Source organism: Rosa chinensis, chromosome 5 (genome assembly GCF_002994745.2).
Source record: "Rosa chinensis cultivar Old Blush chromosome 5, RchiOBHm-V2, whole genome shotgun sequence".
Lineage (NCBI taxonomy): Eukaryota > Viridiplantae > Streptophyta > Magnoliopsida > Rosales > Rosaceae > Rosa > Rosa chinensis.
Genome location: NC_037092.1, coordinates 76458117 through 76473002, shown reverse-complemented (window position 1 = coordinate 76473002; position 14886 = coordinate 76458117). Strand labels below are relative to the sequence as shown.

The window sequence follows — 14886 nt, the reverse complement described above, 5'->3', positions numbered from 1 at the left end:
GCTTGAGTTTGGGATTGGAAACATGTATGGTTAGAGGTTGATTCTGCTATAGTTCTTACCTTCCTCAAATTAAATGAGCTAAATCTCCCCATCTAGTGCCTTGGCAACTTCGTGTTTCTTGGTTAAATTGTTTACGCCGCATCTCTCAAATGTAATTTTACTCTTCTCACATTTATCATGAGGGGAACCAACTAGCAGATGCTCTTACTAATCACGGCTTCTCTTCAAATGGTTTGATTGGTTGTACCTCCTGATTTTGTTCTTTCACAATATAGTAGGGATTACTTGGGTTTGCCCAATTTTCGCTTTCATTAGTTTGTTGATCATGTATTGCTTGTTTACTTTGTTTTTGTAGGGTTCGACTTCTATCACCCCAAATTTGGTGTATCCTTTTTTTTTTTCATTTATTTTTACTTTTTCTAATAAATAGGTGATCAGGTCTTCTGATCTCCATTTCAACGTAAACAAAAAAAATATCTATGCTTGAGCTAAAATGACTATAGCAAACGCAATGTGTATGCATACAAACCACTCTAGCTTTTAATATGTGTGCACCTGACCTAGATGACTTTGTAACTCCACATTCGTTTGATCGACTTTGTACGATAGGTCGATAGTTAAGTCCCATTTCGTTTAGAAAATTTCATCACACATCTTAAAAGAATTTCCTCTTAATTTCTAGATACGTTAGGCTAATTGAGCCCTCATTTTTCTCCTTGTCCCTTGTCAAAGACAGAAACCTAGCTCATTCCTTCACATTAGTCCCCCTTTTTTCTTTGGTAACCCTAACCCTTCATGCCTTCTTGGGAGACCAATCTTTCATCGATCCGAATGATCCGATCCCCTTTGTGGAAGAATCCGACCCCTCTCCCACTCTTAATGCCTTCTTGGAAGACTAACCCTACATCCAACTAAGCAACTGAACTAATATATCTGACCACAATCGATCAAATCCCAAGAATTAGTGATCAACTCTCAATCTCACAATATGAGGAACTAATCTCCACAGTGCTAGCATGCATGGTTCTCCTATTTCAATGATCAACTCTCTGCGATTGCGATAAAAGTACCATATTTCTCTAGCTTCAAGATTGTTATCCCACTTCCGGCCTGGATAGTTCCATGATGCTCATCCAACAACAAACGTAAGTATACGTCCTTGAGAACAAGAGTATGCATGGCTTCAACAATTATTTAAGGCTTAATTTGGACTATATATACATACGCACACATCAATATTATACATATATATACACACACACATGACCCTTTTAGTGAGGAATCTCATTTTATTTTGTCATTTTAAGGGATCGCTTATTAGACTCTATCATTTTCCAATCACATATCCACAGCTTAACCGTTCAGTTTTTAGGTCTATATGACTAGATCATCTCTACAAATTTTCAGCCAAATTGATAATCATTATGACATTCATAACAGTTATTTACAATTATGAACACGAATGGTTCAGGTTGGACAAATTTGGTTCTTCTAATCTTGTTCAATACCTTAATAATCATCAATTTGGTTGAAAATTTGCATAAATGAACTATACATTAGGACCTAAAAACTAAACGCTTGAGATGCCGAAATGCAATCGAAATTGAGTCTCACAAGGGATCCCTTAAAATGTTCAAAAAAAAAAAGATCCCTTAGTAGAAAGGTCCTCTATATCTATACTGTTATTTTGAGAAGAAGGTTTACTAGCCAAAATAAAAAAACATTGACAGAAATTACCCTAAAAGATTAAAAAAAAAACTTTGAGAATTAATTAAATCGTAAGGACAATTATGACATTTATAAAATATATTTTTATTATTAAAATAAACAAAAAAAGAACCATAACCTATTTTTCTCCCATTATCATTTGTCTACAATAACCGTTTTCTTTTTTATTTCCTGAAAGAAAAAAAAATTGCACATGCTACTTGTATAAATATATAAAAATCAAAACTAGAGATCGATGTCATTAATTTTTTATATTTTCCCACCATATAGAATGTAAGCCAACAAGTATTGCAATAAAGATTGAACAGTATTGTTGACACGTGAGTCATTATTAGTTGACATGTGAGTCATTAGGAGAATATGTATATTAAGTAGTTACCTTATGGGAATTAGTTTCCTATATTGGATTGTACTAACGTAGTACAAGTGTAGTACACTAGGGTTGTATATATACCTCTTACACAATTGTGAATAATATTGAAGTATTATCACTCTCAAATATATCCTCTTTTCCATCTCAATATTTGACCTAGTATCAGAGCAAAGATTTAAGAGGATTGTCTCTTTGTTTTTCTTTCATTTTTCTTTCCTCACAATCCAGGGAAATATTTATGTTCCTTCCTCTAATTCAGAGGTTAGGATTGGTTTTTTCTTTCTTTCAGAAAGTATACTACGGCTTTGTCCTTTGTCTGATTTTTTGCGAAACCCTAACGTTTTGACTAGTAGATTAATTCCTCTCGACCAGTCGACGTACCTTCTGTCTCAATTCCATTGCACGTTGTTTCTGTTGGTATTCCAATGGCTAGTCTTGATGTTCCACCTCCTAGCTTCTCTCTTGCACATTCAGGACTTCATCCCATAACTCAAGGTCCTTCATCAGGAGTCAATTTTGGTGGGTTGGTATGTCAGCATTGCAATCTGACTAGACACACCAAGAAAACTTGCTATAAGCTGGTTGGGTATCCTGCTGGATACTTTAGTAGGGCTAAGCCAACTGGATCTCCAGGTGTCGCTAGGCAAAATCCTACCACATGCATAAATGGTAATCCTTCATTATTAATGGTTGGTAGAAGTACTGGTAAGATTGGTATGGCTTTAAAAATTTCAAATTTTGTAGGTTCAAATATCATGGATTATTGATTCTGATGCTTCAGATCATATGACCTATGATAGGAAATACTTAATTAGTTTATCCATTCTTGGTGTGTTATATGTCACAAATGCCAATGGTGAATCCTTCCCTGTCTTAAGTATTGGGTCCAGAAGAGTCACACCTACCTTGGTTTTACATGATGTCTTATATGTGCCTGACTTATCACAATATGATCTAATCTCCGTTCCCCAGCTAAAATACTTAATCCTTGTGTTCTATAATATTCTTTCCTATGTATGTTATTTTTCAGGATCTTCTAACCAGGGAGGTAATCGATAGGGGGTATCTGAGGGGAAGACTATTTCATCTGAATCAAGCATATGTCAAGGAGAGGCCAAGGAAGACTATCTCAGTCACTTTGACGTACTTTGAATTCTGGAGAGTTGAACGAAGTGCGGTTATGGCATAGATGCTTAGGGCATCCTTCTTCTAGAGTAACGCATAAAACTATGCTCTCTTTATTTGTTGCCATTAATGAGTCTTCCTTACATTGTGAAACCTGCGTTTTAGCAAAAAGTCATCGAGTTAGTTATCCATTGAGTCTTTCTAATAAAAGTTCTATTCCTTTTGAAATTATTCACTTTGACGTGTGGGGACCTTCCAAAGAACCTATTGTTTTTGGAATGCATTATTTTGTTCTATTTATTGATAATTGTACTCGATTGTTGTGGGTTGCATTGCTTAGGTCTAAGGATGCTGTGTTTCCTGCTTTTCAAGCCTTTTAAAAAATGATTCAAACACAGTTCAATGGCCTTATCAAAGTTTTTCGTTCTAATAATGAGGGGGAGTTTGTCAATAGCGTTTTCTAGGAGTACTTCCAAGAACAAGGCATAGTCATCAAACTACTTGCCCCTACACACAAGAACAAAATGGTGAGTTAGAGAATAAAAACCATCATCTCTTAAACATAACTCGAGCATTATTCTTTGGTGCGCATATGCCCAAGTATCTATGGGGTGAAGCAGTCCAAACAGCATCCCATCTCATTAATCGTCTTCCTTCCAATGTCCTTCAGAGGCGTATTCCATTTGAAGTCTTGTCAACCCATGTCTCCCTTCCTTCCATAACCTACCTACCCGACTCTTTGGATGTGTTTCCTTTGTTCACATACCCAAAAATTAGCGGTCAAAGTTGGATGCCCAGGCTTTGAAGTGTATCTTTGTAGGCTATAGTTCTCATTAGAAGGAATATAAGTGTTATCACCCACCTACACAAAAGTTCTACATCACTATAGACGTGTCCTTTTATGAAGACATATGCTATTTCTCCCCCACCAACCCCTCTCTTCAAGGGGAGATTGAATTTTTTGAAGAGATGTATGTTGGTGGAGCATTGAAGAAGAATCAAGATACAGAAAAAGAAGAAAGTGCTGCTGAAAATCAATCAGTCGACCAGTTAACAGAGGGAGTTGACATGTCAATCCCTAGACTTGAAGTTGTTGATGATCAGTTGACAGGGGGAGTTGACCTATCAATCAAAGAAATCTTACAGTCGACCAGCCAAATAGTCGAACAATCGAAAGAATGGGGAGTTGACATGTCAACCCCTAGACTTGAACCCATTAATAACCAGTCGACAAGAGGAGTTGACCTATCAATCAAAGGAATCTTACAGTTCAGTTGACTAGATAAGTAGCCATCCAGTCGGAAGAAGGTGGAATTGACATGTCAATCCCCAGACGAGAAGACGTCGACGTCGACCTGTCAATTTCTGAAGCTGAAGAAGATTCTATGCAGGCTTTCCCCTTACCTGATACTCCACCCCTTAATGTCGAAATCTCTGGTCAAGAAGCTCCAACTCAGGTATGTCTAATATCTTCACCTAGTAATCTTGTAGAGTCTATCTCTTCTACATATTTGTTACATAGGAGAACTACCCATGGTCAGCCAGTAAAGAAGTATAAACCTTCTATAACTGCTAAAGTGAAATACCATGTTGCTAACATTGTGTCACACCATAGGTTGTCTAAATCTTATATATCATTTGGGAATCAAATATCCTCTGTATCTCTACCTAACAAAGTGCTGGAGGCTATGGGAGACCCAAAGTAGGCCAAGGCAATGGAGGAAGAAATGGAGGCATTAGAGAAGAATCACACCTAGGAACTTGTACCATTACCACGTGGTAAAAAGCTAGTTTGATGTCTGTGGATCTTCACTGTGAAGCATAATGCAGATGGCATAATAAGCAGGTACAAGGCAAGGTTGGTGGCTAAGGGGTTTACTCAGACATACGGGATTAACTATGATGAGACTTTTACTCCAGTTTAGGGATGAATACTGTTCAAGTGTTATTGTCATTGGCAGCCAACCTGAACTGGCCACTCCATCAGTTTGACATTAAGAATGCTTTCCTTCATGGAGAGCAAACTAAAGAAGTATACTTGAACTTACCTCTTGGTTATACACCTGATACACCAGGTGATATTGTGTGCAGATTGAAGAAGTCCCTTTATGGACTGAAACAGTCACCCCGTGCATGGTTTGGCAGGTTCACTCAATCCATGAGACATAAGAGCAATTCTGATCACACCTTGTTCTTGAAACACCAAGAGGGGAAGACAACTGTGCTCATCATATATGTGGATGATATGGTGATTACCAGGAATGATCTAACAAAAATTGATAGCCTTGAGAAGAAGTTGTCATTCGAATTTGAGATGAAGAATCTAAGTGACTTAAAGTATTTCTTGGGTATTGAGGTAGTCAAGGGGAGAGATGGTATCTTCCTATGTCAGAGAAAGTATGTGCTGGACTTCTTGATAGAAACAGGCATGTTGGATTGTTGTCCAATTGATACGCCAATTAAGCAAAACCATAAACTGACAGAATACCTTGATTAGGTTCCAGCTGATAAACCTCGATACCAAAGGTTAGTGGGATGTCTGATTTACTTATCAGACACTAGACCATGATGTAGCTTATGCAGTTAGTGTTGTGAGTTAGTTTATGCACAATCCAAGTGAAAGACAAATGAAGGTTGTTGTAAGGATCTTGAGGTATTTGAAGTCTGCACAGGAAAGGGCTTAATGTTCTCTAAACATCAACATCTTGATGTTAGTGGGTATACAGATGCAGATTGGGCTGGTTGTATCACGGACAGAAAGTCTACATTTGGCTACTTTACTTTTGTGGGAAGAAACCTTGTTACCTAGAGGTCCAAGAAACAAAAGGTTGTTGCACGGTCAAGTGATGAAGCTGAATATAGTGGTATGGCACATGGAGTTTGTGAACTCATGTGCTTACATAATCTACTATGAGATTTGGGTTTTAAGCCTAATTCCGCTATGCAGCTATATTGTGACAACAAAGCTGCAATTGAAATTTCTCAGACTCCTGTGCAATATGATTGAACGAAGCATGTGGAAGTTGACCGACACTTCATTAAGGAGAAGTTAGATACAAGGTTGATTACCTTTCCTTTCATTCCCACTGAGGAAAGCATATATACTTACCAAAGCTGTATGTAGCAAGCTGTTTCATGACTCACTAGGCAAGTTGGGTCTTCGAGATATTTATGCCCCAACTTGAGAGGGAGTGTTGGCACGTGAGTCATTATTAGTTGACATGTGAGTCATTAGGAGAAGTGTATTAAGTAGTTACCTTATGGGAATTAGTTTCCTGTATTGGATTGTACTAACGTAGTATAAGTGTAGTACAAATATAGTACACTAGGGTTGTATATATATCTCTTACACAATTGTGAATAATATTGAAGTATTCTCACTCTCAAATATTTCATCTTTTCCATTTCAATATTTGACTAGTATGAATATAATGAATATATGAGTAAAACTCTAAAAGTTCAAGATCAATCCATAAAATGATATAACAATTTAAAGAAATTTATTTTCATAGATTCATGAATAATAAAACACAAAGCAAATTCAAGTCCATGCAAACACAAAGAAGAAAATGGACACAGTGCCAGCCCTAGCGCGCCAAACACGAAACAATAATATAAATTAAAACAAAATATGACGAATCTTATTCAAATAATAAAATAAAGCAACTGCGGCCGAGTCATGAATGAAATCTGATGTGAAGCGACGGAGCGGAGGCTCCTGGTTCTGGTTCCTCTGATCTGATCATGTAGTTTTATTGAAGTGCAGCCTCAGTTCCTTATTTCTTCGATCCCGCAAACACTCCCAAGCTCGGTTTAACATCGGGCGTTTGTTCAGCCGCCTCACGGATCTGGTTCTGCAAATTCTCTGCTGCTGTCTTTTCTCCACTTTGTGCTATACAAAATAGGAGAAAGAGAAATAATGTCACTTCTTAATACTACACCAAAGCAATCCTCATAGCAAAAGAGAATGACTGCATGAGTTGTGTCAAAAAATTTGGACTTAAGTAGTCCGAATTCAAATAAATAAATTCAACACCCCAAAAGGCCGGAAGCAAAAATTTATGCTTTCTATTAGTGTTATGTCCCAAATATGAACAGGTAGGCAGAGGTTCCATGAAAACCTAATACAAGCATACAACTAATTATTTTGTTCTGGAATAAATATAATCTGCCATAATTAGTTACAGTTACATCAACTCTGCGTTACACGCATTGCTATACAGCTAAATAGCTGGCAAAATAACCGTTCCCACACATGTTTTACTCATTTGCTTGTTTTGTCCTAATTCAACACAAGTTTTGACTGGTAATTAATTACCCAGCAATAATCATGTTTATGCAAAACACTTGTTTCAGAGTTTCTTACATCCTGTCTTCATTTTTAACTCCTCCAATCAATTTGTCTCTGCTCTATCTCATTTAAAAATCAATCCAATTAATTCATACTTAATAGTAATTTTCTGTAGAGTTAAAAGTTTAAAAGGAGCATTTAAGGTAACATACATTTTAAAGAAGACCTAGATGCGACAATAGTAATTAATATGTGTTCTATTTTTGCTGTTGTTGCCTAAGATTTTCTTCCTTTTTATGTTCTGATGAATTTAGATACATTGGATTAGACCTCAATATTCTTTTCCTTAATTTCATATGACTCATATGTAAGTGTTACAGGTGCTATTCTGTTTTTCCTTAATAAGTTTGCCAGGTTGCTGGGTTTTCTTTCCCAAGTAATTAAGGAGCATATTTCTAACAAATTAATTGTAAACAACAATGAGCCAAAAATGGTTATGAAATATTAGTGTTCTGGTATACAGGCTTACGTAGTAAACGTAACTTTGTATAGCAGACAAGTACGTATTAACTGATGTGGCAATGCATGTATGTCAGTAATAATTAAATAAAACAATACTGAAACATTATGTTCGTTCGTATAAATTGCATTTTTGAATATCTTAACGATCATCAATTTGACTGAAATTTTGCAGAAATGATCTATACATTAGGACCTAAAAACTGAACGGTTCAAATGTGAATATGTGATCGAAAAGTGGCCAAAGACTGGAAATCAGTTCCATAAACTTAGGTAAGGATATACTTACCTTAGAAAAATCATATATATATATATATATATATATATACACTATTATTAAGAGAAGAGGGTTTGTTAGCTAAAGTGGACGTGAAAAGACAACTAAATCCTTAGACCATAGATTATCTAAAAATATCTTTTAATTAATAGAGGACATAATCGTAATAAATAAAATAACCTAATAAAATTTTAATTGATTTCCCCTTAAAATCTCTCTCTATAACTTCCCACTTCCACAACAAAAGAGGAAGAAAAAAAAAAAATTCAAGAACTCCCCACATTTTCTCCAATGATTATTTTGTTTTTTGTTTTTGTTTTGTTTTTTTTTGTTTGTTTTTTTTTGGAAAATTAAACCCACACACAGTGTGTGTTTTGGTCTAGTATGTATGTGTGTGTGTGTGTGTAAAAAGATGCAATATATCGCAAAATTGGTGAGTACGTTTATGGAATTTATGTTTGGGTTTTACCTTTTTTTGAGTCTGAACTACATAACATCTTTCCCAGCTCAGATTGAGTGAAACCTGGATAGTTCACCATCTTCGGGTCCATTGACCCTACACCATCCATATTAATAAACATGCTTGCCTGCATTTGCTGCTGTTCAAATATCTTCAATTGCAGTAGCCTCAATCTCTGCACCTCTTCTTTGTTTGCTTCAATTAGAGCTGGGAATCAAATTACAAACCACGTACTTTCCATTAAATTTATTCACCCCACAACCGAATTACGAATAGACACCCCAATCTAGCTTCTTTTCCCATAAATTACAAAGTCGAAAAATTATGAAACACTCAATTTGGAGTGCCTAAAGGGTAGGCTTACATACCATCTTTATGTAACTTGTCAACTGCGCGAACAGATATTGATTCGTTCAAGGCATGTTGCTCCATTTGTAGAAAATAATTCTGGTTTTTAAAGAACTCCACTTGAGGACTTAGCAGAGCTACTTGAGCCTGCATACACATAAAATTTCAAATATTAATTTCTGATGTAATGGAAGTACTAAATTGACAGATTTATCACGTTTTGGAGTTCAATCAATGACGTCTGAGAATAATATCTGATTTGTATGGTCACCTCCAGAGCCTTTGCCTTCTTTTCCATTTCGGCAACATATTGAAGCTTCTTTAATCTAGATTTTTGTGCGGAAACTCGGTTTGAAAGGATCCTACAAAAGAAAAAGAAAAAATATATCAAACATAAAATCTCAAATATCTAGCAACCCATCTAACATAATATCATATAAATATAATTAATCTGGTGAGTATATGAATGCCTCTTGAGCTTTCTCGGATCCAGTGACTCAGGAGCTACGTTACGACCCACTCTAATTTGAAGAGGAGCTCCAATCAGAGTGTCGTCTGTCTCCTCCTTCTCAGTCTTGACAGTAACAATTTTATTATCATTACCGTGGTCAGCATCACTCCCAGATTCTTTCTGGGGTTTCTTGCCCTTATCCTTTATTGCTTCAACTGCAGGGGTGGTAGTGGTGATTGGGGTGGTGGTGGAAGGGGTAGGGGTGGTGGTAGTGGTTGTGGTGATCGTGGCGGTAGGGGTAGGGTTAGTGCTGGTGGTAGGAGTAGGGATAAGGGTAGTGGTGCTAGTGCGGATATCTAAGGGCTGGAAATGAGTCTTGGCTCCTCTATTGCCTTCCCCATTTTCAAAATGGTTCATCAAGTAAGGTCGTTTCCACACCTGAGATGAACTAGGGGCTAGAGGAAGGGTTGATGGAGCCATCATCGAAAAGGGGCTGTTTGGCCAGGGTGCTACTGTCTCCAGCTGGCTAATTTTACTAAACTTCTTGTCTGCCTCCATTTTACAAATCTCTTTGTAAACAAGAAGATGCCAGCAGAAAACAAGGCAATAGGAGAGAGCAATAATGTGCTTATAAAGGGAAGGGTTTTGTATTAGAACTAGCCCCTCCTTAATCAATTAATGTGTACAAGTAATCTGGACACTAGGATTGTGAAGGGCTTGCCTGGCCACATGTTCATACAGAGAAGATTTTGTAAAGTTACCAAATATTACCATCAATACGTTATTGGCCCTCCATAACCATTTGAAAATTCAATAATTTAAACTAGCCTCGAAAATCTTCAGAAGTCATGCTAGATATAATAGTTGGTGAATTGGGCACAATAATTGGTCAATTTATTTGTACAACATCATTATCATTAGATTGAACTTGGTTATACGTTTAATGTTTGTTCTTATCTCCTATAATGGTCTCCTACAAATTAATTTTTGTGTTGCAACGATCATATACAACGTTCGTCTCACAAGCTCACCGCTAAATGTTCACGTGGTGCAACTTATCTAATATATGGTCGTGAGAAGAACGTTGCATGAAATTAAAAATTACAGCTTTTTCATGCTTGTAATTAAGACACCCTAATCAATATGGAAATACCAAAAATGATAGAGAAATATAAACAATTTTAATGCACGCATAGAGGGATATCAGATATGTACCAGAAAATTTCAAACATATGAATAAAATCCGGCAAATTAAGTATGCATCTCTAATCATTACTTCATTAGCGAAATTATACCCCACCAGATTTCCTACCAAGTTCTCATTTGAGTTTGAATAATGTTCAAGAATATTGATATTAGGACATATCTGCATTTAGTGATGGGGAAAAAGCACCCCTTTTTTTTTTTAGTTGAAAAGGTCATACTATTATGAAGTTCAGCAAGCAGTACAATAACGGCTTGCCCAAAGGGCCGTCAGAAGAAGCCATTACATAGAGCACACTACACTAGCACACCCCTCACATAAGCATACTACTTAGCACACCCACCTTTTTGGATGAAGCTCAAAACAAGGAAACCCTAGAGCTCCAAAGAGAATTAAAAGAAACGACGGAGCTTCTAGCTAGTTTCCTTGTTGATCTTTCCTACTCAACAAAAGAAAAAAAATAGGCCCAACATCCTTTCGTGAGAGAGGATGTGAACCCAATGCTAACATAATGAACAAAAATCTAACAATGCTATGAGCCCAAATAGACCAGGCCCATACTACCAACACCCTGGCAGACCAGGCCATTAGTAACAAAGACCAAAAAGCCCAACTAGGGCAAACCTAGTTGAGCCGTTTCTTCCCTTGCCTTCGCCGTCACTGCCTATCACTGACGAGGAAGATAGAGAACCCGTCACGACTATAGTTTGGCCCCCGACCGAGGATAACGCACGGTCGAGATCCGAACCACCATCACCATCATCATCTATCTTCCAGCCTGCAATGCCGCTCCCAGCAGATGATTGAGAAACTAGTCTGCCACCTCAATACTCACTCCGACCACCACCATCGATCATAGATACAAGGGCCAAATCAGAAACAGCTCCACCATCTCTATCCTCACGACTAGACATAGCACCGAGTCCCCGAACAGGATACCCACCAGTCTCTTGCCATGAAACAAGAGCTCTGACCAACACAAGGAGGCCAAAGACAACTGAAATGGAGCCACAAGGTAGAAGAACACCATTGCTCAAAGGGCAACTAGAGAAGAAGGGGAACCCAGCCTTGTAGGTCGGAGGTGTGACGCCGCCGCTAGGTTTAGTTAGTCGCCGACGCAAGTCCTCTTGTGAGAGAGTAAGAGGAGAAAACGAAAACATATTTTACAAGGATTGGTTTGAAATTCTTTTAATTATATAGAAAAAACTCCAACTTGTATGCATAATGGGCGAATTGCATGTATAGTTCTCATATAAATCCAAGTCGATCTGCATTCAAATATTTGGTTTTTTCCTATGTTCGAATATCTCACTATGCCAAAAGAGGCTTCAGACGACGGCTGATATATGTCGTCTAATGTTGTAGAATTATATTGTCTATGTGGCTGCTGTCTCTAAGCTTCTTAGACGATAGAGAAATGTCATCGTTGAGGAAGTACTCAGACAACAGATGCAGTATAAGGTACTGTCGTCTGAAGTTGATAGGAGCATAAAATGCGATAATTATATTGTTGTTAAAGTAAAATGACAATTGGAATTGGTCTGGTCATTTCATTTCATAGCCCTTTTATATAGGGAGAGAATTACAATGGAAAGAACAATTACAATGATGACATTAAACGCTAATTGATCCGTAATTGTGCTTATTGTTGGTAATCACTGATTCCTTGATTCCCTCTCCGTCAGTCACTTTGACGAAGGCACATAATGTGCTTTTCCTTTAACACTCCCCCTTGTGCCAAGTCAAAGTCTAAATGGTGCATGAGTTGTTGCCTCACTAAAAACCTTGCCAAGTAACAATAAAAACCCTGTGGGACAAAAAATACTCCTTGGTTGAAGGAAAAGAGCACAACACACCTTTTACATTTGAGTATGACATGTGTGTGTTAGACTCCCCCTGACGTCTACACCTCCCCCTGATACTTACATTAATCAAGGGAGCTTGGAAAGTCTTCGCATTCCTATGATTTTCACATGTTTCCCAAATATGGCCTTGGGCAATAATTTGGTGAACAAATCTGCCACATTCTCCTCAGACCTTACTTGATTCACTTGAATCTTGAGGAGAGCCTGTTGTTGCTGATTGTAGAACAACTTTGACGATATGTGTTTTGTGTTATCATCCTTAATATAACCTAGCTTCATCTGTTCGATGCAAGCTGCATTGTCTTCTTAAATGCAAGTAGGCTCTTCAGTGGTAGAACTCAAACCACTAGTCCCTCGAATATGTGTAATGATAGTTCTTAACCATACACACTCACGAACCGCCTCATGTAGAGCAATGATCTCTGAGTGGTTCGAGGAGGTAGCCACAAGGGTTTGCTTGGTTGATCTCCAAGATATCGCCTTGTTCCCAATGGTAAATACATAACCAGTTTGGGAACGATCTTTATGTGGGTCAGAGAGGTACCCAGCATCAGCAAAACCAACTAAAACGTCATTTGGCGTTTCGGTGTAGTGAGTGGCGCTTTCGCCATCAACATTTCCTTTAGGGATTGCAGTTTCATTTGCGGTCCCTCTTGTCTCTCTGTAGGGAAAGAACAGTCCCAAGTCAATGGTTCCTTTTAGGTATCGAAAATGTTCTTGATACCATTCCAGTGACGCTCCGTTGGCGCTGAGCTAAATCTAGCTAACAAGTTCACTGAGAATGCAATGTCTGGTCGAGTATATTGGGCTAAGTACAATAACACGCCTATTGCACTTAGATAGGGAATTTCAGCTCCCAACACCTCTTCGTCATCTTCCTTTGGACGAAATGGATCTTTCTTTGCATCCAAGCTTCGACCGATCATGGGAGTGCTAGCAGGATGCGTTTTGTCCATGTTAAATTGCCTAACTTTTGGACATACGCAGACTGGTGGATTAGTATTCCACAAACTCAGTGTTCTAGTTCAAGGCCTAGATAGAATCGAGTTTTCCCAAAATCCTTCATCTCAAATTCGGATTTCAAATAGCTCACGGTTTCTCTTATTTCATTAAGAGTACCTATTATGTTCATATCATCGACATATACTGCTACAATTGCAAATCCGGAACTTGTTTTCTTTATGAATACGCAGGGGCATAATTCATCGTTCTTATATCCCTTCCCAATCAAGTAGCCACTTAAACGGGTATACCACATCCGCCCGGACTATTTCAATCCGTAAAGTGAGCGTTTCAACCTAATTGCAAACGCACTCCATGGTTTAGAGTCACTTGACTTGGGTAATGTAAGGCCATCAGGCACTTTCATATATATATATATATATATATATATATATATATATATATATATCTCTCTCTCTGAATCTAGATCCCCATAGAGATATGTAGTAACCACACCCATGAGCTGCATTTCCAATCCTTCGGAAACTACTAAGCTAACTAAGTAGCGGAACGTTATAACGTCCATTACGGGAGAGTATGTCTCCTCGTAGTCAATTCTAGGGCGTTGTGAGAAACCTTGCGCCACAAGGCGAGCCTTGTACCTCAGGACTTCATTCTTCTCATTGCGCTTTCTGACAAAGACCCATTTATGTCCTACAGGCTTTACACTTGGTGGGGTTAGCACTACTGGACCAAATACCTGTCTCTTTGTTAAAAAATCTAATTCTGCCTGGATTGATTCTTTCCATTTAGGCCAATCTGCTTTTTGTTCACATTTTGCAACAGAGCGTGGTTCGATATCATCGTGCTCTATGATTCCTTGAGCAACATTATATATCATCAATGTGTATGGAAGATCTTTCTATCAACTCATACGCACTCTCATAATCCTTTGAGATTTCTTTGTTCTCTGGAATCATTTTAAACATCGGAGCGTCCTCCAGTATTGATTCATGGACATAATTGTAATCAGAGACAATCTCATGGGAGGGATTCTATACATTGATGATTGGTTTATGCCTTACTCGCCCTCTTCTTCCTTGGGTGAGTGTCAATCGAACCAAGTGTCCTCCCCCTCTTCCTTTGGGGAGCCACGACCTCAACCACACCTCCACTAAGTGTGGTTGCAGTGCCTCTATCTGCGGCACCGTGCCCCTTGTTAGGGACTTCTAACCTTGCAGGCACATTTGCAGCTGGTATATGTGATCTCATCACTTTTACGATATCAGTAAACATATCAGGC

The 14886-nt window shown here is 38.0% G+C and overlaps 1 protein-coding gene across 1 annotated transcript; it reads right to left on the bottom strand.

Annotated features, from left to right (window-relative positions):
- Positions 1-7002: 7002 nt before the first annotated feature.
- On the bottom strand, positions 7003-10130 carry LOC121049278 (basic leucine zipper 34-like). Its single transcript, XM_040505986.1, has 5 exons — positions 9592-10130; positions 9393-9483; positions 9142-9268; positions 8783-8980; positions 7003-7118 (listed from the first exon to the last, which is right to left on the bottom strand). The coding sequence occupies exons 1-5, from the start codon at positions 10128-10130 to the stop codon at positions 7003-7005; spliced, it is 1071 nt and encodes a 356-aa protein (XP_040361920.1).
- Positions 10131-14886: the final 4756 nt, after the last annotated feature.

Excerpts from the sequence above, each read along its gene's own strand:
- LOC121049278 (XM_040505986.1), bottom strand. The coding sequence starts at position 10,130 with ATGGAGGCAGACAAGAAGTTTAGTAAAATTAGCCAGCTGGAGACAGTA. Across the intron at positions 9,269-9,392 it reads AGAAGGCAAAGGCTCTGGAG|GCTCAAGTAGCTCTGCTAAG; the intron begins GTGACCATACAA and ends ATGTGTATGCAG. Across the intron at positions 7,119-8,782 it reads TAGTTCAGACTCAAAAAAAG|CACAAAGTGGAGAAAAGACA; the intron begins GTAAAACCCAAA and ends TATTTTGTATAG.